Source organism: Pseudonaja textilis, chromosome 6 (genome assembly GCF_049901715.1).
Source record: "Pseudonaja textilis isolate UNSWEBS1 chromosome 6, rPseTex1.2, whole genome shotgun sequence".
Classification (NCBI taxonomy): Eukaryota; Metazoa; Chordata; class Lepidosauria; order Squamata; family Elapidae; genus Pseudonaja; species Pseudonaja textilis.
Window position 1 is genome coordinate 35,781,966 of NC_141995.1, and position 27,436 is coordinate 35,809,401.

Below are 27,436 nucleotides of genomic sequence, written 5' to 3' on the forward strand. Positions count from 1 at the left end.
CATTGGCGCTGTGATCACGTGACGCAGGCTCAGCGGGCTGAAGAGGAGAAGCTGGGACGCGCGGCGCGGAAGAGCATCCCCATTTCCCGGGAAGACGTTACTAAGTAACGGTGTGTATCCGTCCGCCGCCGCCGCCTTTCTTTTCTCTAAAAAGACCAAGATGGCGTCCGGGATAGCGGTTGGAAGTGGTGCGTGAGAGGATTCCTTAAGCGGGTCTCTCCGTAGATCACGGTACGAAGAAGCGCGAACTTACTCACTCGGACACAATGAGTGGGAGGGGCTAGAGGCGGCAAGCGCTATATACCTCCCAAGGAATATATATGTGTGTATCCCTCAAAGCGGGAAGCAGTTGCGGGCGGGGGGAATAACTCTGGGCCTCGGGGTGCTCGCGCTCCTCGACTCCTTCCGTGGGAGGACGGGGAGGGGGCGTGCCCATCTCCCCGCCCCCTCCCTTGCAGCGCGCGCTCCAGCCAGGCTCCTCCCCTCTACCTTGAGTGGGTGGAAGAAAGGTAGTGGTTCCTTGTTGCTAGGGGGGACAGCGCGTTCGCTTCCCTAGTTAGCAATCTGGCGCCGAGCCATCTGCTTCGCTCCGTCTCCTTTCCCTGGCGACTTCGCCATTGCCGCCTATTTGAGAGGAAAAAGCGGGCCCTGGGACTCCGCCCCGTAACCGTCTTTTTACCCTCTGCTCCTCTTCATTCCCTTCAGCGGGAGTAGCGTAGCACCTTGGCTGCCAGGAAAGAGGGAAGCTGCGGCTGGGGAGCTTTTAAAAGATACGTTGAAGCGCTTCGGGTACGGCTGGTCTCCAGGATCGGGACAGCTGCGTCCCAAATAGGTAGGCTAGATTAACCTGCCTCCACCCCGCCCCGAGAATGGGTTGCCGTCGTAGGAGACGGGTAGTAATATAGGATGGGTTGAACCCTGTAGGATTCGTTGCTCTATTTTTATTTGTAATGGATCCTGGACAGTTTGAGTTTTTGATCTTTCTGTAATAAATTTGTCATGGTCACCTGAGCTCCCTTTCCAATCGATATTGACTTACAGATAGAAGTATAGGAAACATTTTATGCAACAAGGCAGTTGCTCAAAAGATACTTAGAATTATTAAGCGTCTTAACAGGAGATGAGTGTCAGCCATGGCTGGAAGTCTGTTGGATTGTTGAAAGATAGTTTATAAAATTCAGTCTCCCCCTACTGGGTTGCTTTCTTAAAATGTAATTGAGGAACAGAAGAATAACAGAAGGGCATATAGGCAAAACCAGTGGTGGGATTCAGTTATATTTTACTACCGTTCTGTGGGTGTCGCTTGGTTGGTGTGGCAGGGGAAGGATACTGTACAATCTCCAGTCCAGAGGTGGGATTTGCAGGTTCTCCAAACAACTCAAAATTTCCACTACTGCTTCTCCAGAACTGGTCAGCACCTGCTGAATACCACCTCTGGGCAAAGCCAACTTTAACTTGGGGGGGGGGGGGGAGAGAAGGGGTTGTTTCAACGTCATTAAACTGGGCCATTGTGCAGACCTATTTTTTTATAATTTCTACAAAAGCAATATAAGAACTAAGTTTCTTATTCGTAGATGCTTCGTATCCTAAATTTATTGCTTTATAACTTTTTGAGGACTTTTTGCAGGATTTACTGCATTTACAGGATTTAGTACTGTAAACATCTCTTAAGTGATTATGCTGCATCTTAAACATGTTTATCTTTGAATAAAAATTTAAAAATACTTGAATACAGAAATAGGATAGTGCTGAATAGATATGTTTTACTGTATGATCTCAACTGTATTACAGCATTTTTGTACATACAGTAAAATTAAGCTTAGTTCTGGAAATTCCGCAACTGTTGTAGAAAATTGTGTCAGATTTGATTTAGAACCAACATATGTTTAAAAATAATTAAAAACTGTGAAAGGCTTTTAAATATACTATTAAAAAGAATCATTAATTGATGCACTAGTGGGTAGATCTTCAGTGTTTTAAGAACTAATTCAAATATGATAGAAATTATAATTGTGACTGGTCTTGTTCAGTATATTCTCATTACATTTGATGCAATATCTTAATTATGTATAAATTAAAAGATAGCATGCTAAAATATATTTCTATTCTGCAGCTATTTATTTTTCCAATAGCTGATCATCACCACAATGGCTACAGGAGGAAGTCCTTTTGAAGAAGGAATAGACGACCATGACTTACCAAGCTGGAGCCATGAAAGCCTTGATGATCGATTGAACAATACGGTATTGCTACAGTTTCTTCGGTATATTCGTATGAAATGGGGATCATGCATTAATGTTCTTCTAACTTCTTGAAATGAATTATGAAGTTTATAAAATTACAAAGTTTAATAATTGAAGACGTAATGTGCTGTTAGAAGAAAAGCAACAATATAAAAAATGTTGAAAGTATAAGCTTGAAATCAATTTTGCAGAATTGAGAAAACATGTAGATTGTAACATATCTTCAGCAGGAAGTAAATTTTAATTAAAATATTCTTGTAGGTTTTTTTTCCTCTTTGCCATTTTAAACATCAGTATCTTTAATTTTAAACCTTTCCTTTGTGATTTTGTGCTGTGTATAATTTATTTTAGAGTTGGGGAAGTCAGCCAAAGAGGCCAAATAGATCTTCAGAAAAAAACCAAAAAAAAGTTTCTGCTGAAAGTGAAACAAGATTTACCAATGATATTTCTCCAGAATCTACCCCAGAAGTTGGACGAAGGAAGTCAAAGACTCCACATACTTTCCCTCGTACCAGATATATAACCCAAATGTCTGTTCCAGAACAGACAGAACTGGAAAAGCTTAAACAAAGAATAAATTTCAGTGATTTAGACCAGGTTTGTGTTCTATCTTTACTAAACAAAATTTGTGTGTGTGTGTATGAAAAACATGGAGTAAATCTTATTCATTGCACATTATAGTTTAATGTTGAGGTGAGTTGACATAATTCTGTACTGAGGAAAGTATAGTATGTCCATGTTCATGCAAACCTGAGATGTTTCACTTCAAGACACATGCCACCTACTTTTACCATTGCAAGTTATGTTGGTTAGGCATAATTGAAGTTGTGCTATTTGTAAGAAAGGACAAAGTGTCTGGATTTCTCTATAAAATCACTATTTCAGTGTGGAAATGTAAGATAAGGAATTTTGTCAGGAGTCACATTAAATATTTTTCCTGGTATTGCTGGCTTTAATACAGCTGCTCATACTGTGGTAAAGAAAATACGAATTGCCTTCAAGTGATTTAATTTATTCATCATTCTACTTAAGTTCGAATGTAGAATATCCAATTACTTTTCTTCCTATGAGAAGAAAAGAAAGAAGCTTTTTTTTCTTGTTTCAAAATGTAACGCTGTTATATAAAATTGAAACTAAGTTAAAGATACACCAATAAACGTGTCCATGTTTTTGGGACCACGTGGAAATAGCTTGACATTATTGTTTTCCAGGGCTTTTGGGTTTTTTTGTTGAAGTTGTCAGTTAAGTCTACATGTCTGGGACTTCCTGGTGGTGTCTCATTCAAATACTAAACAGGTACAGTCCTGTTTCTTCGTTAGGGATCATCCAAGATCATCTGTGTGATACCTAGCTTTGTTATTTTTATAGTAATTCTTGAATCATACTAATGTCAACTTCTGAAAGTTTTAATTTTTTAGCATAACAAATGATTATTATGTTTCATTAAGATTTTTTGCTGTCGAAGGATCAAAGAAAGAAATGTAAAAGTTAGCAACTGCCAGAATGTGCTTTGCTTTTTGGTGCTTTGTTTCAGTCTGAGAATGCTTGTGTCTGTCCAGATACTTGCTGTTCATTATTTTGGGAAGAATAGTTAACAGAATCAGTTGCCTAGTTTTGGTAGCTCTGAGCAACAATAATATTCATTTTTTTTTAGATTGAAGTTGTTACTATAATCATTTTTTTACGTCTACAAATAAAAAAATCCCTGTTTATGTTTTTGCTTGATACTTAACAACTACAGACTTTATTGATTTTGAAGACATGATATAGAAAATAATATTTGCTTATTCAGTGCATGGATAATATACCCCATAAGATTACATATAAGTAGTACATGATTATTGGAAACATGAATAATGTGTTGATGTTTCACTCTTACATAGAGAAGTATTGGAAGTGATTCTCAAGGCAGAGCAACAGCTGCTAACAACAAACGCCAGCTTAATGAAAACAAAAAACCATTCAACTTCCTATCACTACAGATTAATACTAATAAGGGCAAAGATGCTGCAATGACTTCTCAAATACAAGAAACTGGTGCATCTTCAAAATATAAAGACTTATTTACTGCTGCTTTGAATAAAGATTTGTTGCAGAATTGTCCAGTCTCAATTGAAGAAGATGGTAGAGGTGAACCTGCGGTGGACAGTAGCCAGGTGCTGTTTGTATTTCATAGCAATAGCAATAAGACGTATATACTGCCCCATAGTGCTTTATAGCACTCTCTGGGCTGTTTCAATGTCAGCATATTGCAACAATCTAGGTCCACATTTTTACCAACCTCAAAAGGATGAAAGGCTAAATCAGCCTTGATCCTGTCAGGGTTGAGATCCAGGCTGTAGGCAGAGTTAGCTTGCATTGTGTCACCAGTCCTCCCCACCTAGGGTTTCATCTTAAAGAGTAATGCTTTTGTGCATTTTTTGCTGATGTTTTCTAGAAAATTTTAATGTTGAAAATGATTCAACTTTAAAGTGATGCTAAGAGCTAAAATATATTTTTGTTATGCACTACTATGTGTGATTTTCTAACAGTGCTTTGAAAATGCATTAAAAACTTTATATAACCTCATCTTGTAAAAAGCGCTGGTGGGTAATTAATTCATCCTCCAGTTCTCCAACTTTATCACTTCCCCCTAAAATGATAAAAGGGTTTGCATAATACTTCCCCCCACCCCACCCCACCCCCGAAATAAAGTTAATGGGTTTTTTGAGATTAGCGTTGGGAAAAAAATAAACATATTCATATTCATTTTTGTAACAAAGAGAACTTTTGGCATGACTTGCTTCTAGGTATCATTTTAGTTTTCTTGACTTATATTTTCAATGGATAGTAGTTTTGCACAAATGATGTGCAAAATGTTCCTGTAGACCATTTTAAAATGTGATCCTCTTGTAAGTGGTTCATAATTCCTTTGAGAATTCTAACCACCTGTTTAAGAACTGTAAATATGTGTAGTTTATAAGTAATCATAAATCCATGTAAAGGATTCCACTGCCTTGCTAATTAGCTTTGTATTTTGATCCGTTAGTTTATCCCATATTAATAGGCAACAGGTCTTGAAATTTACTTGTTTTATGATAGTGCTTTAAATCCAGTACGTCAGGTCAACCTAATTATTACTTTTGTGACTTTTTCAGATTGTGAGCAGATTAGTTCAAATTCGTGACTACATTGCAAAAGCTAGTTCCATGAGAGAAGACCTTGTTGAGAAAAATGAGAGATCTGCTAATGTTGAACGCTTATCACATCTCATAGATCATCTGAAAGAACAAGAGAAATCTTACCTGAAATTTTTGCAGAAAATGCTAGTAAGTTTGAAAGACAATTGAAATTTACTGAAAAAAGTCATAAAATCAAATGGGGGCTGAGTTTGTTATATAGCACTATCTCCATAACATTCATTTTATTATTTCATTTATTAGTTTTTTATTTATACCACAAAAATATTTCAGGCTAGAGAAAATGAGGAGGATGGTCGGACTATAGATTCAGCTGTGGGATCTGGTTCTGTAGCTGAGAGCACATCACTAAACTTAGATGTGCAGTCTGAAGTTTCAGATACAACGGTAAGCTATTTTTTAGTAATTAAGGTACTACAAGTGAAGACAATTTTTGAGATAATTTAAGATTAGAATTTATTTGAAACATCAATTTTTCATTATTTACAGTGCTAAGTATTATAAAATCTGTAATAAAACACATTATTACTGAATTTTATTACTTTAGAAGAAACTGTCCTACCTCACTTTTTCCAAAAATAATATATTGATAAGTTTATAATTGGCTTTGTGGGATTCTGAGAAATTACTTTGTATTTTATATTTGATTGCAGCCAGCCCTCAGTCAGAAATATTCTGATTGATAATTTTGGGCAAACCAAATATTTTGGACAAACCTAAATATTCATTTAGGACATGGATGAGTGTAACAAGTTTACCTTTTTACTCAAAAGCAACAATTCTTCTTAATAAATGATGAGAATAACTGGCTTGTGTTAGCATATTCCTTTGAAAAACTTGCCAAAAAGTTCATTTTTTAAAAAAAAATTGGGAGTATTACTGTAGGAACAAAGCTAAGTGCAATAATCTTGAAAGTTTAACAAGTGACCAGTATTAAATGTTAAAAAAAAGTAGACGCTTGAGATAGATGAGTTTAACAAAACACTAATCTATCATTCTCTTCCATGAACAGTAATCTTCTGTAGCACATATGAGAACTTTACTTATGCATGTGAGATTATAGTGATGTATAACACATTTTAAGCTCAAAACAAAACAAAATCTCACTGGAAATATTTTAGGGCCATTCTGAACTTACCAAAATGCGTGAAATGTTTCTCAACCTCAAAAAAACATTTGTTAATATCAAAACATGATGAATTTGGAGCAATCCCTTTTAATGCATAATAGCTGTTGTGTGCTTGATATGGGTTGTCTCAAATTGAATTTTGAATTTGAGAACCTTTGACCATTAATAATATATGTTGTAGGCTTAATATTACATAGTGGATTTCAAGGCTTGACCTATATCCAGTTGAAATAATTACTGAATTTATACTAGTCATAATCCATGGATCCATGAGGCAACAGTGTTTCCCTGATTAGAATAATTGTCTCCATACTTTTGAACTGTTTTCTTTCTTACCTTTTGAAATTTAAATGGTAATTAAAATATTTAATGGAAAAAACTACCTAAAGGAGAGTGAAATTCCTGTATGTCCTCTAGATCATAGTTTTTGATATGTTGAGACAAATAAAATTGCAATGAACTAAGTATAGACGTATTGTATTGACAAATCAATAGGCCATAATTTGAAAAATTATGCTTCACTGAAATATATGCTCACAGTCTGACTTACTAAATTATTTGATAAAGGAGGTATCTTTTAGTCTGAAAACTCGGCCCTGCATTGAGGACAAACTAGGGAATTCAGCTACTCAAGGACAGGTTTCAGACATGGATGTTACAGCAGCTCCAAAAGGGAAAAGAGACACAACTGCCCTGAATGGCAGGGAAATCTGGTCTAGTAGGATAAATAGCCAAGAACCTGGATTGCTCTCGAAGGTACTACTAAATATTGCCTTGGGAATCTTTCAGTAAAAGGTCTTAATCTTTTAAGCCTTCCCTTTTTCTTTAAAATCCAATCAGTATTTATTTTGTTTCAATGATTTCTTCATTCTTTTTGGTAATGTCTCTTAGAATTAATGTTTGAATTAATACATTTTATAGTGTTTCTTAATTATTATTTATTCCAGGAAAATACTGTTTATTTGTAGAAGGTATTCTTTAAAAGCCAATAAGTTGAGGGCTTCCATATGGAATCTTTTCTATGATGCTACTAATCTTCAAGTTCATTGATTTGCATTGGCATAATTGACTACAGTATCTCTTGGACTTTTCTCTCAAAATTCTAAGTTGTTGATCGGATAATTACTTTAAAAGTTGCCTATTGTTTCCTAAAATGGCATTTTTAATGGGATTTGGATTCTGACCAGCTTTTTAAAAAATGAATAAATTCTAGCAGAGATTCCCACTTTGTGAATTGGGTAGTTCTGTAGGCAGAAATGGGTTAATGTGGTTTCTTTGTCTTCTATATGTCTATACAGGTAGTGCTCGACTTAGGATCACAATTGAGCGCAAAATCTCTGTTGCTAAATAAGACATTAAGTGAATTTTGCCCCATTTTACTATCTTTCTTACCACAGTTGTTAAATGAATCACTGCAGTTGTTAAGTTAGTAACATGAATGCTAAGTGACTGGCTTCCTGATTGACTTTGCTTCTCAGAAGGTGATTACATGACCTCAGGACATTGCAACCATTATAAATAGGAATCAGTTGCAAAATATCCGAATTTTGATCAAATGATCATAAGGATACTACAATAGTTATAAGTGTGAAAAATGGTCATGTTGTTTTTTTTCAGTGCCATTGTAACTTCAAGTGGACTCTAAATGAACTGTCATAAATCGAGAACTACCTGTACAGCTGTTAAAAGTTTGAGAAGTTATTTGTTGCATGACTTGGATCTGTTTCTATTTTGCTTAGATTAATCCCATACTTTTCTTTTTTTTTAAAAAAAGAAAAATCTTAAAAATTCCCCTCAAGCATTAAATTAGACATTAGATATTAAAAGAGTTGTTCTTTGTTTTTTGGCTTGGATAATTTCAAGAAGGAATTTGAACTGAGTAAAAATTGTGTTTTGTCCTTTACTTCTGTTAGGGTCCTCCCCCTGCCCCCACTTTTACTCTAACATAGTATTACATAATCACAGTTTTATTCTGAATAGGTTTACTTTAGTGGAAGATGTAGATTTCATTTCCTTCCATTGAAATAAGGTTTGTTCTGTTGAGTTTTCTTCTGTTACTGACTGGTTCTTAAATATTATAGTTAAATTATTCTCAACCCATTCTCAACCCAAACTTTTAGGGGAAAAAATGATTAGTGTGATAGTTAAGCACATTTAATCTGCTAAGCATAAACTCTTGCTATTTACTTGAAATAATAGTGTCAACCTTCTTCACTGTTATTAAAAAACTGGCTCATCCTTTTAGTATAATATTATGCTTAATATTAAATTAAGATTTAATTCCTTTATCACAGAAGTATTTTGCAAATTGTAATTGCAAAAAGTAATGAAATTATTTCTGGTCCAATATAAATAATGATTATTTTTCAGGCTAGAGATCCTCAGCAAGAAGCTACGGAAGAACTTGCAAACCTAAAGAAGCAGCATGACTTACTGAAAAGAATGCTACAACAGCAGGAACAGTTAAAGGCTCTGAAGGGGAGGCAAGCTGCCTTGCTTGCTCTTCATCATAAAGCAGAACAAGCTATCGCTGTCATGGATGATTCTGGTATGTTGAACTTTAATATATTAAAAAAAGCACTTCTAAACGGACAAAAGTTTTATGGGCCACATTACTCAGGCACTTGAAAAATATGTTCATTGAGAATTTAAATTAGAATTTAGATTCTTTTTTAGCAGCATTGATGAGAAATGTATCTGCAGCTTTTTTAAAAAATGAAAGATGCTGATGCTGCATTCAGCTTGGCTTTCAGTTCAGTTCTGGAAGTATATGTATATCAAATTGAAAATGTCTAGTTAAAATGTCTAGTATGCATGAGATGAAAAGCAAGAAATATTTAGAAAGTAAACAATAATGAATGTATTATACTACATTATGTAGTATAATACCAGAAATTTGTGTGTAATTAACAGCTCATGCTTTTCATATTTCCAAAGAAAAATAATATTTATAAATATTTTTGATGCAATTGAATTTCTGTTTTTTAAATTTTTAATTAGCTTGTACATTGATATCCGAGTGGGAATGTTCTTTTTTCCCTCCTCCTTTTAGTTGTAACAGAAACAACTGGTAGCGTTTCTGGAGTGAGTCTAACATCCGAGTTGAATGAAGAATTAAATGATTTAATTCAGCGTTTTCATAACCAGCTTCACGATTCTCAGGTAAACTTTTTAGTGAGTGTACAAATGATCTTATGACTAGTTTGCTGATGAAAATCAGCAGTATGCAACTTGACATGTTTAGCATCACAATAAAATGCATTAGGGGAAGTTTTGTGAAAGGTTTCATATTTTTTTGCTTTCCTCCCTAGTTCAGTCAGCATTCTGTGTCCATTAATTAATGCTCAGGTTTCATTGTTGCATTTTTTCCCTTCCTTATAGACATGCTATATTTAATCTTAATTCAGTTAAATACTTATTTTCTCCATTGGTTTTTATAAGCAGCTTTCATTTCCATCATTCTCCTTATACAGGTAGTCCTCAACTTATGTAACAGTTCATTTAATGACAATTTGAAGTTGCGTTGGCATTGAAAAAAGCAACGTGAAAGTTTTTCACACTTACAACCTTTGCAGTATCCCCGGTCACCTGATCAAAAATCAGAGTTTTGTAGTATATAGATCTTCTTCAGAAATAGATGTTTTCTTTTTGTTTCAGACTATATTGATTCTGATTAAAGACCTAAACAATGACAGAAGGGTATTTCCACATTTTTCGGGCAAAACAAGACATAGCTATCTTTTTCATAACATTGAAGTTTTAAATTTGGGGGCAAAACAAAAAGTTGGAGGAAAGAAATGTATAGAAGGTTGAAAGATAAAGATATATTTCAGTTTTATAAAATGAGATATGCTTTTTTGTAGCTCTAGCCCAATATAGAAGGGGATTTTTTCCTGATTTTAGCTGGAAGTTAAAAAAAATCCAGTTCACCTCAAATGATAAAAAAGTACTGTATTTTTTGGTATATAAGACGTACTCTCTTCCCCAAAATGAGTGGAAATGTCTGTGCCTCTTATACAGTGAATGTTGCTGAAGCTCCACCCACCCATTGGCTCCCATTCTTCGGCCTCTGCCTCCCAGCAGTTTGCCTCTTTGCAGCAAACATCCTGATTAACACAAGCAGCTGATTGTCGGATCGGCCTCCTACAATCAGCTATTTCAGGCTGCAGGGATTACCATTGCCTATTGCCGCCTCCACCTAGCATTTTTGGCCTTTGCATCCTATTTTCTGCCCGTTCCGATCCCACCACCTGGAATGGGCCAAAAATGGGGTGTGCGGAGGCTGAAAATGGGGCGCACAGAGGTGGTAACAGATGATGGCAATCCCTGCAGCCTGAAACAGCTGGTCGTCGGGAGGCTGATCCAATTGACAGTCAGCTGCTTGTGCTAATCAGGCTGTGCTGAAGCTGACCAGGCTGTTTGCTGTTTGCTGCAAGGAGGCAAATTGCTGGGAGGCAGAGGCATTCCCCCCCTCCCTTGTTTTTCTCCCCAAAAGCTAGGTGTGTGTTATACTTAAGAGCATCTTATAGTCCGAAAAATACGATATTTGCAGTGAGAGAGAAATAATTGCAATTGTGATAGAAAAAAATCATAGCCAGCCTTTGCTTCTATCTTATAAAAGTGATTTGTCAGTACTTCAGGTTTGTTTTTTTTTTGAAATTCCTGACAATCCACACTTACAGAGAACTAATGTAAAGTTTTCAAAAATACTAAGATATTGCTATAAAGTCTTGCATATATTTGTTCAAAAGTAAATTACCTCAAATTGAGGCTTATTCTCAGAGGAGTGTGCATATTAACTGTACTTTAAAATATTTCACTGCTAAACATTCCAGCGCTTAAAAATAAAATATATATATGCTTGATTTTAGATTCAACCTGTGCCTGATAATAGAAGGCAAGCAGAGAGTCTCTCTCTTGCCAGAGAAGTTTCTCAGAGCAGGAATTCTTCTAGGTCTGAGCAACTTTCTGATAAAAAAGCACAACTATTTAGTAAGATGGTGGCATTGCAGGATAAAAAGCAAAAGATGGATAAACTGCTAGGAGCACTGCATACACTTCGTGACCAGCATCTTAATAACTCAACATCATGTAAGTAGATGGTACCCTGAAGTGTAAATTAGACTTTTAGAGATTAAGAGATAGAGATAGCGTGACTTAATTATTGAAAATGGAAATCATGTCAATTCTGTTGCATTTTGAGATAAGATTGCTAATATTTAGGTGTCAAGTTTCTCTAAATACTGCTTTCTCAGAAATTCTTAGTTATTTTTCCTCTCATATCATAAGCAAGTAGTGAAGGGATAAATTATAATATAAATGTTGGGTGAGATTCCTATCCTCAAGCATTATGTAAATAAGTATGTGGTCTTATCTATTTTACATATTTCCAAGTACCAGCCTCTCCACAGTAAAGAGAATGACTCTTTAAAGAAAGCTATGAGAATATTTGTGAGAAAAGAATGAGTAAATGCTGATTTTACGATAAGTGATTTGTGATGCAATGTAGTCCAGATTCCCAGGACATGGAGTGCTTTCCACTAATGATTGCAGTTTATTGTTTTAGAAAGAGTATATATTTAATGGAGTGAAAACTACCTTTGTTAAATTACCTTTAGCATATGACTTAATCTTTGCTCAGAAATTCATTGCTTCAGTTTTCAACAGATGCGTCTTTTTTAAAAAACATAATACAGGATTAAACAGAATTGTCTTTCACTTTGCAGTTCTGCCAGCTGCAGGATCTCCTCAAAGGAGTATCGATCAAAGGAGCACAGCTTCAATTGCTTCTGCACCTGTAGGGCCTACAATAACTGTCAATGAAGAACCAAACAGCTTAGCATCCTCAGCTGCATATCATCCAGATTCTGTGACCTCACAGAATGACAGTGAAGAGGACAACTTAAATCCAACAGAAAAGCTTCAGTAATCCATTATTACATTATGTTGGCTTATTAAGTACTGTAGTTTATTGGTTTTAAAAAAGCAATTTGTAATGAGACTGGCTTCATATAAATCCATAGTCATAACTATTTTTTCGTGGTTGTAATACCATGCTACAAAGAATTCAGTTTATACAAACAGTGATTGTGGGAAAAGGTAGATTTTCATTCTTAATGCTAACATACAGCTTGATTGTGAATATTAAATATGCATATAAGGATTTTTGAAATAGGTATATATGTATTTTTACTGGAAGTAACTTACAGCATACATAAATTCGTTGGCACACAATGTGGAAAAGGTTAGTCATCACTGTTCTAGAAGCTGATAAAAGAACATACTTTCTGAGTTGCATGATATGGAACATTTAATTGAAGGGACATGGACCCATTCTACCTGCATTTAACCGGGCACACAAAAATAGAAATAAAGAAGTCTCTTGAATAATGGGACTTAATGCCACTGTAAATATAGAAATAACATTAACTTACCTTTTCTGTTACTTCACAATACAGCATGAAATAAATTGTACACTAATTGAATTTTAAGTATTCAAGATTTCAAAGAAATTACACAAATGTTTGGCGCAAAGGTTTTTCTAATACTTTATCATAACATTGACTAATACAGAACAAGATACCAACAAGTTCTGGTCTTTGTCTAATAATCTGTTTTCTAAGATAGTTTACAAAATTATTCAACTAATAATAGTACATACATTAGCCAGAATCTAAATCTATATATAAAATCTATATGTAGAGAAAGCAAGGAGCTCATCCCAACCATTTGATATCTACAAGTAAACTATTGATTTATTTTTTCTAGGAAGCTGAATGAAGTTCGTAAGAGATTGAATGAATTGCGTGAACTGGTCCACTATTATGAGCAAACTTCTGATATGATGACAGATGCTGTAAATGAAAATACTAAGGAGGAAGAAGAGACTGGAGAGTCAGACTGTGAATCTGAACATGAGAATCCACAACCTGTTACAAATATTAGGTTAGTTACTTGCACATAAGTTAATAAATAAGTAATGTGTAATCAAAATATAATTGTATTAATGGAATTTGTTCCTGTCCAATCTTGAACATGTAATATGTTTATAATATAATATGCTTATAATAGTGAAATTAAAGTGAATGTATCTATTTTATCTTTGTGTGTGCAATAATGCACGGTGGGACAATTGTAAGCTTTCCTGATCGTGCTGCCATTTTTTTTCAGGGCTTCAGGAAGACTATTGCCCACAATATTTTTTATTTTACTTGTTACGCTAATAGTGTATGTTGATACTAATTGTAACTTAGTATCATAATCTACTGCTTGACCAACAGTGATTTACGTCTTTCATTTGTATGTTGTACACATTTCATGCGTAATCAAATTTTGTTTGCTATTGCTACACTATTTGAAGATGGCTTTTTAGAGCTTTGATGTCTGATCAACATAAGTAATCTAAGACCTTTCTTAGATGTGTTAAGTTTTACTTTTATGTCCTTGAGCAGGTCGTTTATGAACCAAGATGCATCTGTTCCTTTTTTTTAACAAACAAGAAATAAGACAAAACTGGGTTTGGATTTAGATATTTGAGGAACTATTTCCGTTTGAGATTTCAAGATTAGAATATTTTCTTGCATTTTCTGGTTTAATCATTGAGGCTTGATCTTCAGACTTAGGCATACGTAAAGCTGATCAAGTTAAATCCTATTTAGATTATTTACTAAATTTTAAATCTTTTGATTTGAATGACTGTAAGATTACCTCTGTCTGAATTCAACCTAATGTCTCTCCTAAAGGAACAATTATATGGTTGCATTTCAAGACTCTTGTTTACTTAAAAGCATGAAACAAACGTGAGAATTTGAAGGTTATTTTGTACAAGTCAATATGAAAATAATTATTTAAGTTTGACATTAACACACACATAGAGTGCTTTGTGTAAGATTGGTTGTTGCTCTGATAAAGTCCATTAGGTAATTTGTAGTAGGGGAAGAGGGATATTTGAGTAAGTAAATATTTTAGTATATACAGTATGTGTATGAAATTGTTATTGTGGTAATAGTATACAACTTGTGAAAAATTAAAGATACTGATTTACTGGATTTTTTCAAAACAGGAATCCCCAAGGAATCAGTAACTGGGATGAAACTAACTATAACAGCAATTTGCAGTGTGGAACTAATAACCGAAATGGAAGACATCTTAATACATCCTGTGAAATAAATAATCAATCTGCTAATGTAAGGATACCAAATATGCCTTCAACTTTAGGTATGCTTCAATATCTTATTGGATATATATTCTGTAATATATTGACTCTTACTGCAACATTAATTAATCAGTAACATTTTAATTTTTTAGCAGTCACTCAAGTGTTGTTAAGATGATACACATTAGTGATAAAACTTGTAACGACTTGTTGAAACAAATAAGACCAGTGCTAGCCGTGATTGGTCTTGGACTAAAGATGGACAGCTCAATGCAGGTGTTGATGTAGTATGCATCTGCTGTAAAGGCTAACTGCATATTAGGGATAATAAATGTTATTGAACATAAATGCTAATATTATAATGTCCTTATAAAAAAAACAATGGTTGGACCATACCTGGAATATTGTGTGAAGTTCTGGTAAATCTGCAGAAGATATTACAAAACTAGAGAAATTTCGGAAGACAGGAGCTAAGATGACCAAGAGACTATAACAGCTTCCCTAGGAGGATGTACCTGCTCTAAGATGGTGCTTGTTATCTGTCATTTTGTAAATATTTGTATTATGAGTGGATATTTAATAATGCACTAATTTTGGGTTTTGCTAATTATTTTTAAATAGGTTATTAAATACTGTAAATCTTCATTCCTTTATTTAGTTTATTGTCCTTTCAGATTGTCACTATAATAGGAAAGAAGATGCTGTGATTGTCCCACAAGATGATGATGAGGATATTGATGCTGAAGCTGATAGAATCAGCAAAACTTCATTATCCAGTCGAAGAAGTAGCATAGCTGATGAGGGTGCTATAGATGCTGAGTTTGAGCAAAAGATTAACAGACTTATAGCAGCAAAGCAAAAACTGAAACAGCTGCAAAATCTTGTGGCTATGGTCCAGGTACATTTTCCTAATTTTTCCATGTCAGTAGTAATAGGATAAATTTTAAGAGTGTTATGTAGTCTGGTTTGTTCAGTAATGGCTTCAGTTTTAGAAGTTTTTAAATGGTGAAATACTGAAAAGTGATCTTTATGTTGAAGTCTTGTTAAAAATTATAGTTACATTTTCGCTTTCCTATAGCATTCTAATGTAACATAATCTCATTAGTACAGAAATACATGACATTTAAGTGATAATTCTACCGAATTGAAGAATTCCATTTGTATTTTTTTTCACGTTCATTGAGTCTACTGCAGTGGTGGAATTCAAAAACTTTTACCACCGGTGGGAGTGGCTTGGTGGGCATGCTTTGCATGCACGTGCGCTAAACACACACTTTGCGCAGGCGCAGAGGCATTCCAACTCACCACCTGCAAGCCTGCACTCTCCCAGTCGCTTCAGCAATTGCTGTGCGGCACTCCACAATTGCTGTGCCGCACAAAACAGCCTGCAGTTCAGTAGCAGAAGATAAAGTGCCTATGGGAGCCCGGGCAGGTGGGTGGGTCCAACAGCAGAGCAGCGGAGAGAACCGGTTCGGTCTCCGCTACTCATCGCCGCTACCGGCTCAGCAGAACTGGGCCGAACCGGTAGCATACCACCTACTGGCATTTAAATTGACAGCTCAGTATGCAAATGTATTATTGAACATATGCAGATGTATACATGGTACATATATTATCATCTTATGGCTGGAATTCTTGCCCTCTGTTCATGATAGTTTGTAATTTGGATATTTATTTACAACTAAATAAATTACAACTTCAATTCTTTTTCCTAAATTACTCATCCTTTTTAAAGTAAATTTAATATGACATTAATTATGACTGGCATCATCAAAATTAAACTCAGCTGCCCTGAATTGCTAGAAATATGTATATTTATTTTCTTCCATGAAAGTGAAATACTTTATTACGTACTAAATTTCACATATGTGGATAATTGGTGTGTTAAGAATTTGTTTACTGTTTTGTGCATGGGAAGAAGTATGTTGCTAGGAGAGTTGCATTGTGTGATAGTTCTGCACATAGCTGAGTCAAGAAGCCATTGTTTATTCTGTTATCAAAGGTAAAAATTTTAACAGTCCTGAATTATAAGCACTCTTTTATGTAGTGATTAATAAATTTCATTTCTAATTTTGTTGATAGTTCTCATTTGTATTCAGCATACCTTAGTCAAGTGTTTTTTTATTCTAAAAATCATTTCCCCTCTTTTCTTTAAACAGTAGCTTCCCACCCATCCTCTGAATGTTACATAACACTGGTGTGCGAAATGATTCTGGAGAATAGTAATAGTTTGCTATCAAAATTAACACTGGATTACATTAGGAGTTGGGCTGAAACTCATCATTTTCTGTGGATCTTAAGTAATTGAAGCTCACAGTTTCCATTAAATAATTAGACTTTCTCCCATAAATATTTCTTACATGTTCTTTGTACATTGACATATTGTACACTAATAACCAAAGAAAGGCAATACATACCCTTTCATATATTGCTGAAGACTGAGAGCTCATTCAAATGACATAAAATGTTGAAAATGGCAATAAGTGGAACTTTAAGGAAACCATTGCTGAAGATACTGCTATTGCTTTTAGGATGACGAGATGGAGCCGGAAGCAGCAGGACAGAGTAATGTGGAACAATTCTTTCTGGCTGAAGAAGAAAAAGGACAGCAACAACCAAACAACATTCAAAACAGTGCAAACAAATCACAGAAAAGTGTTGGACTGAATGAAAAAGCAAGGTATGATCTTTTTCATTAAGGAATGTTGTAAAATTAAGCTTCAGATTCATTAGTGCATTTGAGGAAGATACACATTTGAATTAAAACTCACATAAAGATCAAAGACTCATACGGAAAAGTATGAGTCTTTGATTTTCATACTGGAAAGTATAAAGATCTTTATCTTTATACCAGAAAGCGTACACAGTTTAGGAGGATTTGGCCAATCTCTTCACAGTCGTCTAGGCAGGTGCAGTCCAATTCTCAATGTTAAAATGAATATATCAGGCTTTCAAATTGGACATCCAACTATGTTCCTATGAATTAATTTGATATAAAAGAAAGGCAAGAAATTGCCTGTTAAGTTACAAGGCTACTATTTGTTGTATGTTTTTGTAATTTTTTCATCCAGAAAGTAACAACACAAAATTTGTTATTTTTAGGGAGAAATTTTATGAAGCTAAACTTCAGCAACAAAAGAGAGAACTTAAACATCTTCAAGAAGAAAGAAAGAAGCTTATAAATATTCAAGAAAAAATTCAGGTCCTGCAGAAGGTTTGCCCAGATCTTCAAGTATGTACAGTTCCTTTGAATTTCTAACAAGTAGGGGAAGGACGGTCTCACAGGCAATATTATTTGTGACTCACTAGCAAGAAGATTAATTTTAGTATTTTTAAAAAGGGGAAGAGAGTGTTTTAGTCCTGATCCCAAAAAACTTTAGAAATGCAGCTTTGAATAAATTGAAGAAAGATATATTAGTTGCTTAAAAGAGATATCATTAAAGAGTTAGGTGCAATATCCAAAAACTAATCAAGTATTCTTCACTCTACTGGAGTCAGTTGAATTAATTTAAAAAATATAAAAAATACAGTATATCATTCTTTTGATTTTGAGTTTTTTTGAGAGTGTTTCAATTACAATTTTAATATTTATTTCTTTTTTTTAGCTGACATCTAGTCTGGATAATTGTGCAGGGAATACTTCCACAGCAGCTGCTAATGAAATCAGCACAGTGAACAAGTCTCCGATTCAATCAGAAGAATTGGCGGTAGATAGTGAGGTACTGTGTGTACTTCTTTAATAATGTTCCTATATTTTTCTCTTGGAGAAACTGATGTAGCAACATAGTAACTGAAAAAGGAACTTGTGGACTTTCAAAAAACAAAACAGCAAAATGGAATATACAAACTGTCTTAAAGACTCTGATAATGTTTGATAATAAACATTTAGGAAAGCTACAAGTAACTAAAGGAGAAATGACAAAGAACTTTTTGTATTTTCTAACTTGTTTCCTCTTTGATTACATCATTTGCTCCCTCTTTTTGTCAATGAAAGCATACATTATGGCTTGAAAAAAGAATGTTTTTTTCTTGTGTTCTTTTTCAATTGCTTGAAAAAATATTTTTTTCTTTCTTGTGTTCTTTTTCTTCTTTAATGTCATTACTGTTAGGGTTGCCTGATATGGAATTTTTCTCTATACTACTTTAATTCAAGGCATTCCAAAATATTCATAGTTTCAATGTTCTAACAAAAAAAATGTATATAATTTTGTATTAACATACTTTGATTTAACCCTCATGAGTGTTCTATAAATATTAATTTTTAAACAGACCTGGTCTCAAGTGCGTAAACATGAGATTTTAAGAGAAGAATTGCGACAAAGAAGAAAACAACTAGAAGCCTTAATGGCTGAGCTTCAGAGAAGACAAAAATTAGCAGATGCTTCACCTACTGCACCTGGATCTGTTAAAAGTAATGAATCAGAGACTCAGTGTACTCCCCAACAAAGCAGAACAGAAAAGTAAGATTAAATTATATTCATCTGTTGTGAAAAATATGCTGTAGAGTATTTTTCCCCTAAAGATTTAGGATCCATTTAGATAGTTAAAATTACAGCATTAACTGAGGAGAAGTGAATCCTTTTCTCTACAATTTATTCTAATCGCTAACAAGGCTGGGATATTGTTGCTTCCTCTTTGTGCTCTGTTTCATGAGCCCTGTAGTTAAAATGGTTGCCTAGCAGGTAGCTACAGTAGCAGTTATATAAAAATGTTTATTTTTTACTTATTAAATTTTTATTCTACCCATATTTCCTACAAGGTGACTCTATTTTTGTCTTTTCATGAAAGTTTCTAGGATTCAAATGTCTCCAAACTTTCATCCTCTCAATCGTTTTAATTATTATTATGATTGGCCAGAATACTACTAGTCAGGTTTATAGCTTGGTATAAACATATGAGCAGCAACTGTTACCTTACGTTATAATTCACTTTTTTTAAAAAAAATCATTTGTTCTTTTATAGATACTATTAGCCCTTTAAATTAAGCCAGGTCATGAAACACATTCCACAATAATACATAACAGAATTTTGAAAGTCAGATAGCATTTTCTCTCCCTTCATATACTCAGCATAGTTAAGGCAGAGCTAAACTGATTTTATTTCTAATGGAATCCTCCTGTCATAGACTCAGATCATGGTTTACTAAATGTTTTTGAACAATTTCTCAAAGATCAATTTTGTAGTTCTCTGCATTAACAGAAAATAAATCCATCAAAAGGGAGTATATCAGTAAAATGTATATTTATCCTTTAGATACTATTTGGGATTCATAGAATTCTTCAATACAAACATGACCATCGTTAACCTGTTCATTATATTTGTTTAGTTTAATATTGCATCATCCTTATTGTTAAATATTAAGCTTATCCAATTCCAACTCATGTTATATTAATACATTCTCATATCTTATTTTACAGTGTTATCTAAAATTCTCATCTCATTTCTATTGTCATTTCTCATATTACTTTTTTCTGTCACATTTGTCATTTTATCAGTCCTTACCGGTAAATATAATTGTCCCCTCTGGTTAATAATTAGAGCTAACCACCTTCATTCTACCTTAATTTCAATCTCCCTATCTAGCATATAACACAAATATGTATATTTTTCTCAGATTTTGCATTATATTTTATCAAACACCTTATGAATTATCTATACATTACAAAATACTATTTTCAATATATTCTTATACATCACAGCATATTACCTTGCGGAATCTCCTTCGTTATCCGTTGTTTTTTTTTACCCATTATCTCTCTTTGGACAATGTACTTTCTTTTCATTCTTGTTTGTTTCCTATTCCTCTTTGTTTTCTGGTCCTTTCTCTTAATTCCCTTTTTTCCCATTCTTATTCCCCTCCATTTCTCATTCCAGTTATTAAACTTTTCCCTCTCCCTCTTTTGATGTTTCTTTTGCCCTTCCTTTTTCTGCTTTTTCCCTTTCCCTTTATCCATTTTCAGAACCATTCTCCCTTTTATCATCCCATCAGACCACACACATTTTTAATTCTAATCCCTTTCCCCCCCTGCTTAAATAATAGTTGTATGTTTTGTTCTTCAATGTTGGCTTCTTCTTTATAGAACTCCACCTCTGGTTTATTTTGTTCTTGTGTATGCTGAGTCACCATTTCTAATTTCTGTAGTACATAATTGCATATTTCAAGTTTAATTTTTATTATGTCCCTTATATCTTGCAAATCCAATCTTGACTCTTGTAAGTTCAATATTATATCAACAAATAGTTTCTCCATTATATCGTCTCCTTTTTTCCTTTTCTTTCCTCTTCCTTAATAGTTAAAATCTCCTCTTTAATAGATATATTCAATCCCAGAGTCCAGTATATTATTTCAGCCAATATCTTTTGAATTTATTTTCAACAATCCATACTCTTGAGTCTTTGTTCGGATGGTTCTATAACAATAATAAAAGTTTCTTTTATTTTCTTTTAAGTTCCAAAATCCAAACTCTTGAGAAGACCAGGCATTTTTAAAAACATACTGAAGTTTTTGGCGCTCTTGAGTCTTTTTACCTTTACCTTTCTTTATTGAATATAATACTTTTATTAAGTTCGCTAATTTCAATCATTAGCTATTATTTCTTTTTTTTTCAGCACATTCAATTTCAGCATTTAATTATGCTTTTTAAGTGCCCATAATTCAGTAGTTATCCAGTTTAACTTCTAAACGTTTGTTGTGTTAAAGTATTTTCCTTTAAATTTTCTCCTCCAAATTAATCCAATCCAAGTTTTATAAGATCCAGTTTCTTTCTCATTTTCTCTGGTTGCTGCTTCCACACACTTCCCTCCAAGATAGCCCTTTATTTCAATACTGGGGTACCTCAAAAGCCCTGGTTCACACTCAGCTCGCTACTTCTCTGCTCCAGCACAAAACTTAGTTTCCCGAAGTGTTCTTTGTCTTCGTGGTGGTCATTTTAGGACCACCACTGCAGCTTGCCTTTGGGAGGGATTTTCCTGTCCGGGAGGGGTGTTGCGACTCCCCTTGACCCACCAGGCGATTACCCCCTTCTTCACCAGGGTGAAGGGTGGTTCTGGTCCCGATAGGGACCCTCCAGCAAGTGAGTTCGGGTGAAACGGCGCACGATCATGGATTTCGCTCCAGTAAGGAACAAACCGGAAGTCAAGTTATGTTTTAGCTCTGTATGACTTAATTTCACTTTTATTATACTTTAGCATAACTTTTAAAATTCCTAATGCTAGGACAATGGCAACATGGGGAGGATCTACACAGTGTGCACTTGATGAAGATGAAGGTGATGAAGTATACCTTTCTGAAGGGCTGGCTCAAGCAGAAGAGGAAGAGGAAGAACAAGATTGTAGTTCCAGTGAAATGCCCATGTGTTCCAATAATGTAGATCAAATCTCATATTGTGCAAAAGAAGTTAAAGAGAGGTTAGTTGAATGACTTCTTCATCCCAATCCACTTCACAGGTTGTTGTGCACAAATAGGAGGCAGGAGCATTAGGTATGTATGCTGCCTTGGGGTCTACAACAACTTTCTGTGGTAATGAAACATCTGCAGGAAAACAACCAACTCAGAGCACACCAAGGACCTCAGTATTTCCTTTACCAGTTTATCATTCAGCTATTCAGTTTTTCAGCTACTAAAACCCAGTAACTTCTAAGAATAAAATAAATGTATTTTGGGATGTTTCAGTTCAGTTTGCACAAGTTCAGTTTGCACAAGATATTTACCAATATATGTCCAAAGATAAGCAATTCCTCCCCTAAGAAAAAAAAGGGGTACTGGTTATACACATGGGATGAAGATACCACACTTGTAAAACAGTATGAAAGAGGAAATGTGTTATTCTCCAAATGAGGTCTCTGAATTTTTAAATCTGTTGCATTTTTATTTGATGAATTGATTATACCAGGAGATTATTTTCTAGAATAATAATGCCTTTTTGTAACATTCTTAGCTGGAAGAATCCTCGTCCTCTTTCAGCAGATGGAAACTACCGTCCTCTAGCTAAAGCAAGGCAGCAACAGAACATCAGCATGCGACGACAGGAAAATCATCGCTGGATGTCTGAACTTTCTTATGTGGAAGAGAAAGAACAATGGCAGGAGCAAATTAACCAATTAAAGAAGCATCTTGAATTCAGTGTCAGTGTTTGTCAGACTTTAATGCAGGACCAACAGGTATATTGTAAAAATATTTTTAAAAGAGCTTTCTACAGTATGGATAAAAAAAAAAAAAAATCCAGATTGTGAATTTGGCTTATTTTGACAGAGAGTCCTAGAATGTTTCAGTGTAGATCCAATCTATTTCTGCTCATCTATATGAGAGTGTTTTTTTTTTTTAATTCAGTTGTGTTTCTTGTCTTTCTCCACAAGATCTTAAAATAGGAATCTGTAAATGAGTATTGTAGCAAACAGCACTTGTCTCCCTTTGGAGAGCTATTATGTGGTATTTTATTTTATCCATTTTAAAACACCTTTCTGAAAATTATGCCAAAAGATTTTGCAAAATTATGCCAAAAGATTTTTGGGATGGTTAGGATTTCAGTAATATACCTTAAATAATTTCTGAACTGTTTGGATTTTTCTTGCTCAGTTTTAATCAGGAGCTAGAATTGATTAAGATTTAATAAGCTGAAAGCAAATCCAGACATTATGGAGCTCTGAGCAATAAGATTAATTGAGAGATTTTCTGCCAGACTTCATGTAGTGTGGGAGAACTTTTGGATTAAGATTCTGCTCCTGGAAAAATAATTATGATAGTGGCCGATATATATCACACCTACTGCATTCTTTAAAAAAGATTTAAAAATACTCTACATTTTTCTTTGCAGATGCTCTCTTGTTTACTGCAGACCTTGCTTACTGGCCCTTATAGTGTGATGCCTGGTAATGTTGCTTCACCACAAGTACACCTTATAATGCATCAATTAAATCAGTGCTATGCACAGCTGACCTGGCAACAAAATAATGTTCAAAGGTATCCACTTTAACTTTACACCCTTTCAGAAATAGCAGCTAACACAAATATGTGCATTTAGTTATTTTTGAGGAACCTAAGAAAATTCTTGACTCATTAAATTTCTGTATGTGAAAACTACTGAAAAAGAAAGTACAAAAACTTTGGGAACAGTGCAAAAATATACTTTACTGAGGTGCATTCTAGCAATAGTAATAGTAGTAACTATTTTTGAAATGCAATAGAATAGAAACTCAATTGAACCAAGCTGGATACTAGGCAATATCCACCTTTCTGAATTCAAAACAACCTAAATTTCGAGAAACTCCATTTCCTCCTATATCTAAGATCCAGATAAAATCCTGATCCAATACGCCACTGTCTTGGAAATTGTTAACAGATGAACTTCCTACTAGAAACTAGAAACTATAACCAGTAATATGTTCAAATTTGATTCTATTCATGTTACCAGTAAGTTACTGAAGACAGCAGTGCGCCAGGGCCAGGAATGTCCTGCCATAAAAGACTGTATTAAAATGTTAAAAATTAAGCATGATTAAAAGAAACTGATAACCTAAAAAAAGCTTCCTGAACTACTAAAATATGGTCAGATCTGAAGTTTTTAGCAAAAGAAAGAAATTCACTTTTCTTCTGGAATATTGTATCAATTTATTGAACGAACTTAAAATTCAATTCTATGTTCCTGTTACAGCTTTAAGAAAAGTTTTATGTTTACTAATTCTTAGGGGCTTCTGACTAAGCAAATTACTGATACTCTAGCCCAGCAATCGCCAACCGGTGGACCGCGGCCCACTGGTGGGCTATGAGAAAGTTTTGGTGGGTCACAGAGAAATCTCACCCCCAGAGCACCCCCACAAAGCAATTAATCCAGGCTGCGCAGAAACACAAGGCTGCGCCGCCTACATGGCCCGCAAGAACCCTCCCTGCCCACTCACTCCTTACCCGGTAAACTTGCCTGCTAAATTGCTATTTTTCCTTTTTCTGACCATCATCTGTTCTGCTGTGCTGGGAGATTTAGATTAGCTAGGAAGCAGGAAATGGTTTTTATTTCTTGCTTTCTAGCTAGTCTTTAGATCTTCGGCTCAGCACAGGCGACCCTTAGAAGGTTTGCTTGCAAGCAAATTCAGTGTAGACTCACGGCAAGCAAATTTGAGAGATGGCAAATAGATAGATCACTGAATGATTCTGTGAGCAACTCAATCTGCCTGCCTTGCCTGATTTGGGGTAAAAGTTGCTCTTTTTTATAAAAAATTCAACATTTATATAAATATTTATAATATTTACATACAAGCCATGCCCAGCCAGTCACATGACCACCAAGCTACACCCACAAATTAGGCCATGCCCACAGAACTGGTTAGTGGTCCCTGGGATCTAAAATTATGAGTTTGGTGGTCCCTGAGGTCCAAAAGGTTGGCGACCCCGGTCTAGCCTTTGTAACTTTCCTCCCTGGCTTCCAGTATCAGTATCAGAAATTAAATTCATTCAATCTTTGAAATCTAATAAGATGCCTGGAGAAGATTTTCTACTTCCGGAAGTCTCTAAGACACACATTAATTGGTCGATCCATTTTTAGCAGGACTGTTCTTCTACATAAAGTCATCCCAGCCAGTGGGAATTATAGTTCCCATATATAAAAAGGGACACAAGGGTGACCCAAAAATTATAGACTGATAAGCCTTATTGAAGTTGTGCATGCAAAATATCTTTGGGGTAAAATAGAAGATGGGGAATGGAAAGATATTTCTTAGTGGAGGAAACAAGCTGGATTTAGATCAGAGTGCCCATAATAGACAATTATTTCATTTTGCACCATCTCATAACAAAACAACTAATAGCAAGAAACTGTTTATCACCTTTATAGATCTCTGCACCTTTTGATTTTATAAAGAGAAACATTTTGTAGAAGAAATTTGCCAATTTCGACATGGAATCCACACTAATTCGTGGTTAAGGCTCTACTCAAACACCCATTTGAAAGTTTGTACGGGGTGGTGGTGGTGGTGGTGGTTCTCTAAGCATACCTACCCTAGTTATGTTAGACAGGTTTATATTTTAGCCCCAATGATTTTCACTCTATGTCTCTGATATTCTAGAATTCCTGTACTTTTCAGTCACTTATATGCTGAAGATCCATGATAAATTTATTAATATCCTTTTATATAATGACATTGTTTCTAATGACACAGTAATAAGTAGGCCCTTGAAGACTCTTGTGAAAGTTAAATACCTTCCATGTTCTTAATTTTTTAAACATCAATAAAACCAAATTTAAAGTGATGGTATTTAGCAAAAAGCATGAAATATGACTGTCAGATAAATGGAGAATTTTGTGAACGTGAATTTTTACTATTTGGGAATAGTAAATAGGGAATTGCCTATATAAGTTTGTGGATAAATCATTTTAAAAGAAGCTTGGTAAAGGTGCTAAAAAGATTATATAATTATTTAATTATAATTGCCCAGGTACTTTGACCCCTATTTTGAAAATATTCAGGGAAAAAATAGTCCTAAATGTGAGGCTTTACAACAGCTATCTCACTTGAAGAAGTCAACTATATAGGCATAGATGTTTAACATCCCTACTTGAAAGATAGCCTGCTGGGATCTGAGTTGTAGATTGTCCTATTTCCTTCTGAGCTGTAATGTATATATTATGATCAGAACTGTTAGTTTTATAATTAAGGAGGTTGAGATAAGAACCCTTTATTAAACAGATGAGATATCCTTTATCTAAACGCTGATTTCCTTCTATTTACTATATTTACTATATACGTACTTTATTACTGTATTTTCTTTCATCTATAATTAGAACCTGTATTTTTTTTTTTTTTGGGTAAGATTGTAATCAATTAATAAACTACTATTACAGTAGTGCGGTAATGTACATTTGAAAATATTAAGCACTTCTGGGACTAGAGCAAAAATGAAACAATTATAATAGCCTTATTTAGTTTTAAAAAGATATACATATAGAGGTTAAGCCACATATTAAATACAAACATATTGGTGTTATTCTTTCTTATAGCTATTTATGGCAAACTGGTATTCGTTATTTGCTTTTCTTTTGCTTACTAGTGTTTGCCAACAGGTTTGCACAATTCTGACCAAGTTCAATAATTACATGTAATTTAATTTTTTTCCTAAAACGAATATTTTGCCCCAAACTTATATTGCTCTCTGTTGATAAATAACTACTTAACAGGTTGAAGCAAATGTTAAATAATCTCATGCGTCAACAAGAAAAGCAGCAGGCCAGAACACCCGAAGAGGAGAAAGACAACAGAGCACCACCACATCCATCACCAACTGTGTTTTGTCCCTTTAATTTCCCTTCCCAAGCAATGAACTTATTTAATATGCCTGGATTTACAAATTTCCCTTCTTTCCCACCAGGTAGGCATTTTCAGAATTTTGGAGTAGCAATGATACTGATTTTCTTGTTGCAAACAAATGGCCAGAAAGCACTGCCTAGTTGCATATCATTCTTTCTTCAAAGCAAATTCTTGGCTCTTAAGTATCTTCTAACGAATGAAATATGTTAATGTTGTATAGAATTGCCTCTTTAATAGCAAAATAAAGTATATGACATCTTAGATTGCAATTTTAATTTATTGCTTCCATCTAAATATTTTTCTTCAGTACTATTAAGATTAAAAAATAATGTACTGTTATTCAAAAGCATTAATATTTGCAAAGATTAAGAACAAGATAGCACATGTTTGCATGCCTTGCAGTAATCAAGAATTAAGAGAAATTGTTAAAAACTAA

The 27,436-nt window shown here is 34.5% G+C and overlaps 1 protein-coding gene across 35 annotated transcripts in view; it reads left to right on the forward strand.

The window, feature by feature from the left end:
* Nucleotides 1-16: 16 nt before the first annotated feature.
* The window catches only part of PCM1 (pericentriolar material 1), a 50,344-nt gene continuing 22,924 nt past the window's right edge, over nt 17-27,436 (forward strand). For 6 of the 35 annotated variants that reach the window (XM_026697922.2, XM_087936234.1, XM_087936245.1 and 3 more), the window contains exons 1-22: nt 17-231; nt 2,114-2,243; nt 2,595-2,840; nt 4,127-4,399; nt 5,381-5,551; nt 5,696-5,809; nt 7,119-7,307; nt 8,922-9,099; nt 9,604-9,713; nt 11,423-11,642; nt 12,278-12,476; nt 13,320-13,496; nt 14,614-14,768; nt 15,381-15,604; nt 17,238-17,386; nt 17,809-17,938; nt 18,312-18,425; nt 18,976-19,166; nt 21,922-22,113; nt 22,644-22,866; nt 23,520-23,665; nt 26,871-27,061. In XM_026697922.2, coding sequence (XP_026553707.1) covers nt 2,148-2,243; nt 2,595-2,840; nt 4,127-4,399; nt 5,381-5,551; nt 5,696-5,809; nt 7,119-7,307; nt 8,922-9,099; nt 9,604-9,713; nt 11,423-11,642; nt 12,278-12,476; nt 13,320-13,496; nt 14,614-14,768; nt 15,381-15,604; nt 17,238-17,386; nt 17,809-17,938; nt 18,312-18,425; nt 18,976-19,166; nt 21,922-22,113; nt 22,644-22,866; nt 23,520-23,665; nt 26,871-27,061 — 3,688 coding nt within the window. In that variant the 5' untranslated portion in view covers nt 17-231; nt 2,114-2,147. Of the gene's footprint in view, nt 232-705; nt 833-2,113; nt 2,244-2,594; nt 2,841-4,126; nt 4,400-5,380; nt 5,552-5,695; nt 5,810-7,118; nt 7,308-8,921; nt 9,100-9,603; nt 9,714-11,422; nt 11,643-12,277; nt 12,477-13,319; nt 13,497-14,613; nt 14,769-15,380; nt 15,605-17,237; nt 17,387-17,808; nt 17,939-18,311; nt 18,426-18,975; nt 19,167-21,921; nt 22,114-22,643; nt 22,867-23,519; nt 23,666-26,870; nt 27,062-27,436 lie in introns of all 35 variants that reach the window. The other 29 variants (XM_026697927.2, XM_026697930.2, XM_087936257.1 and 26 more) reach the window with 24 other exon arrangements.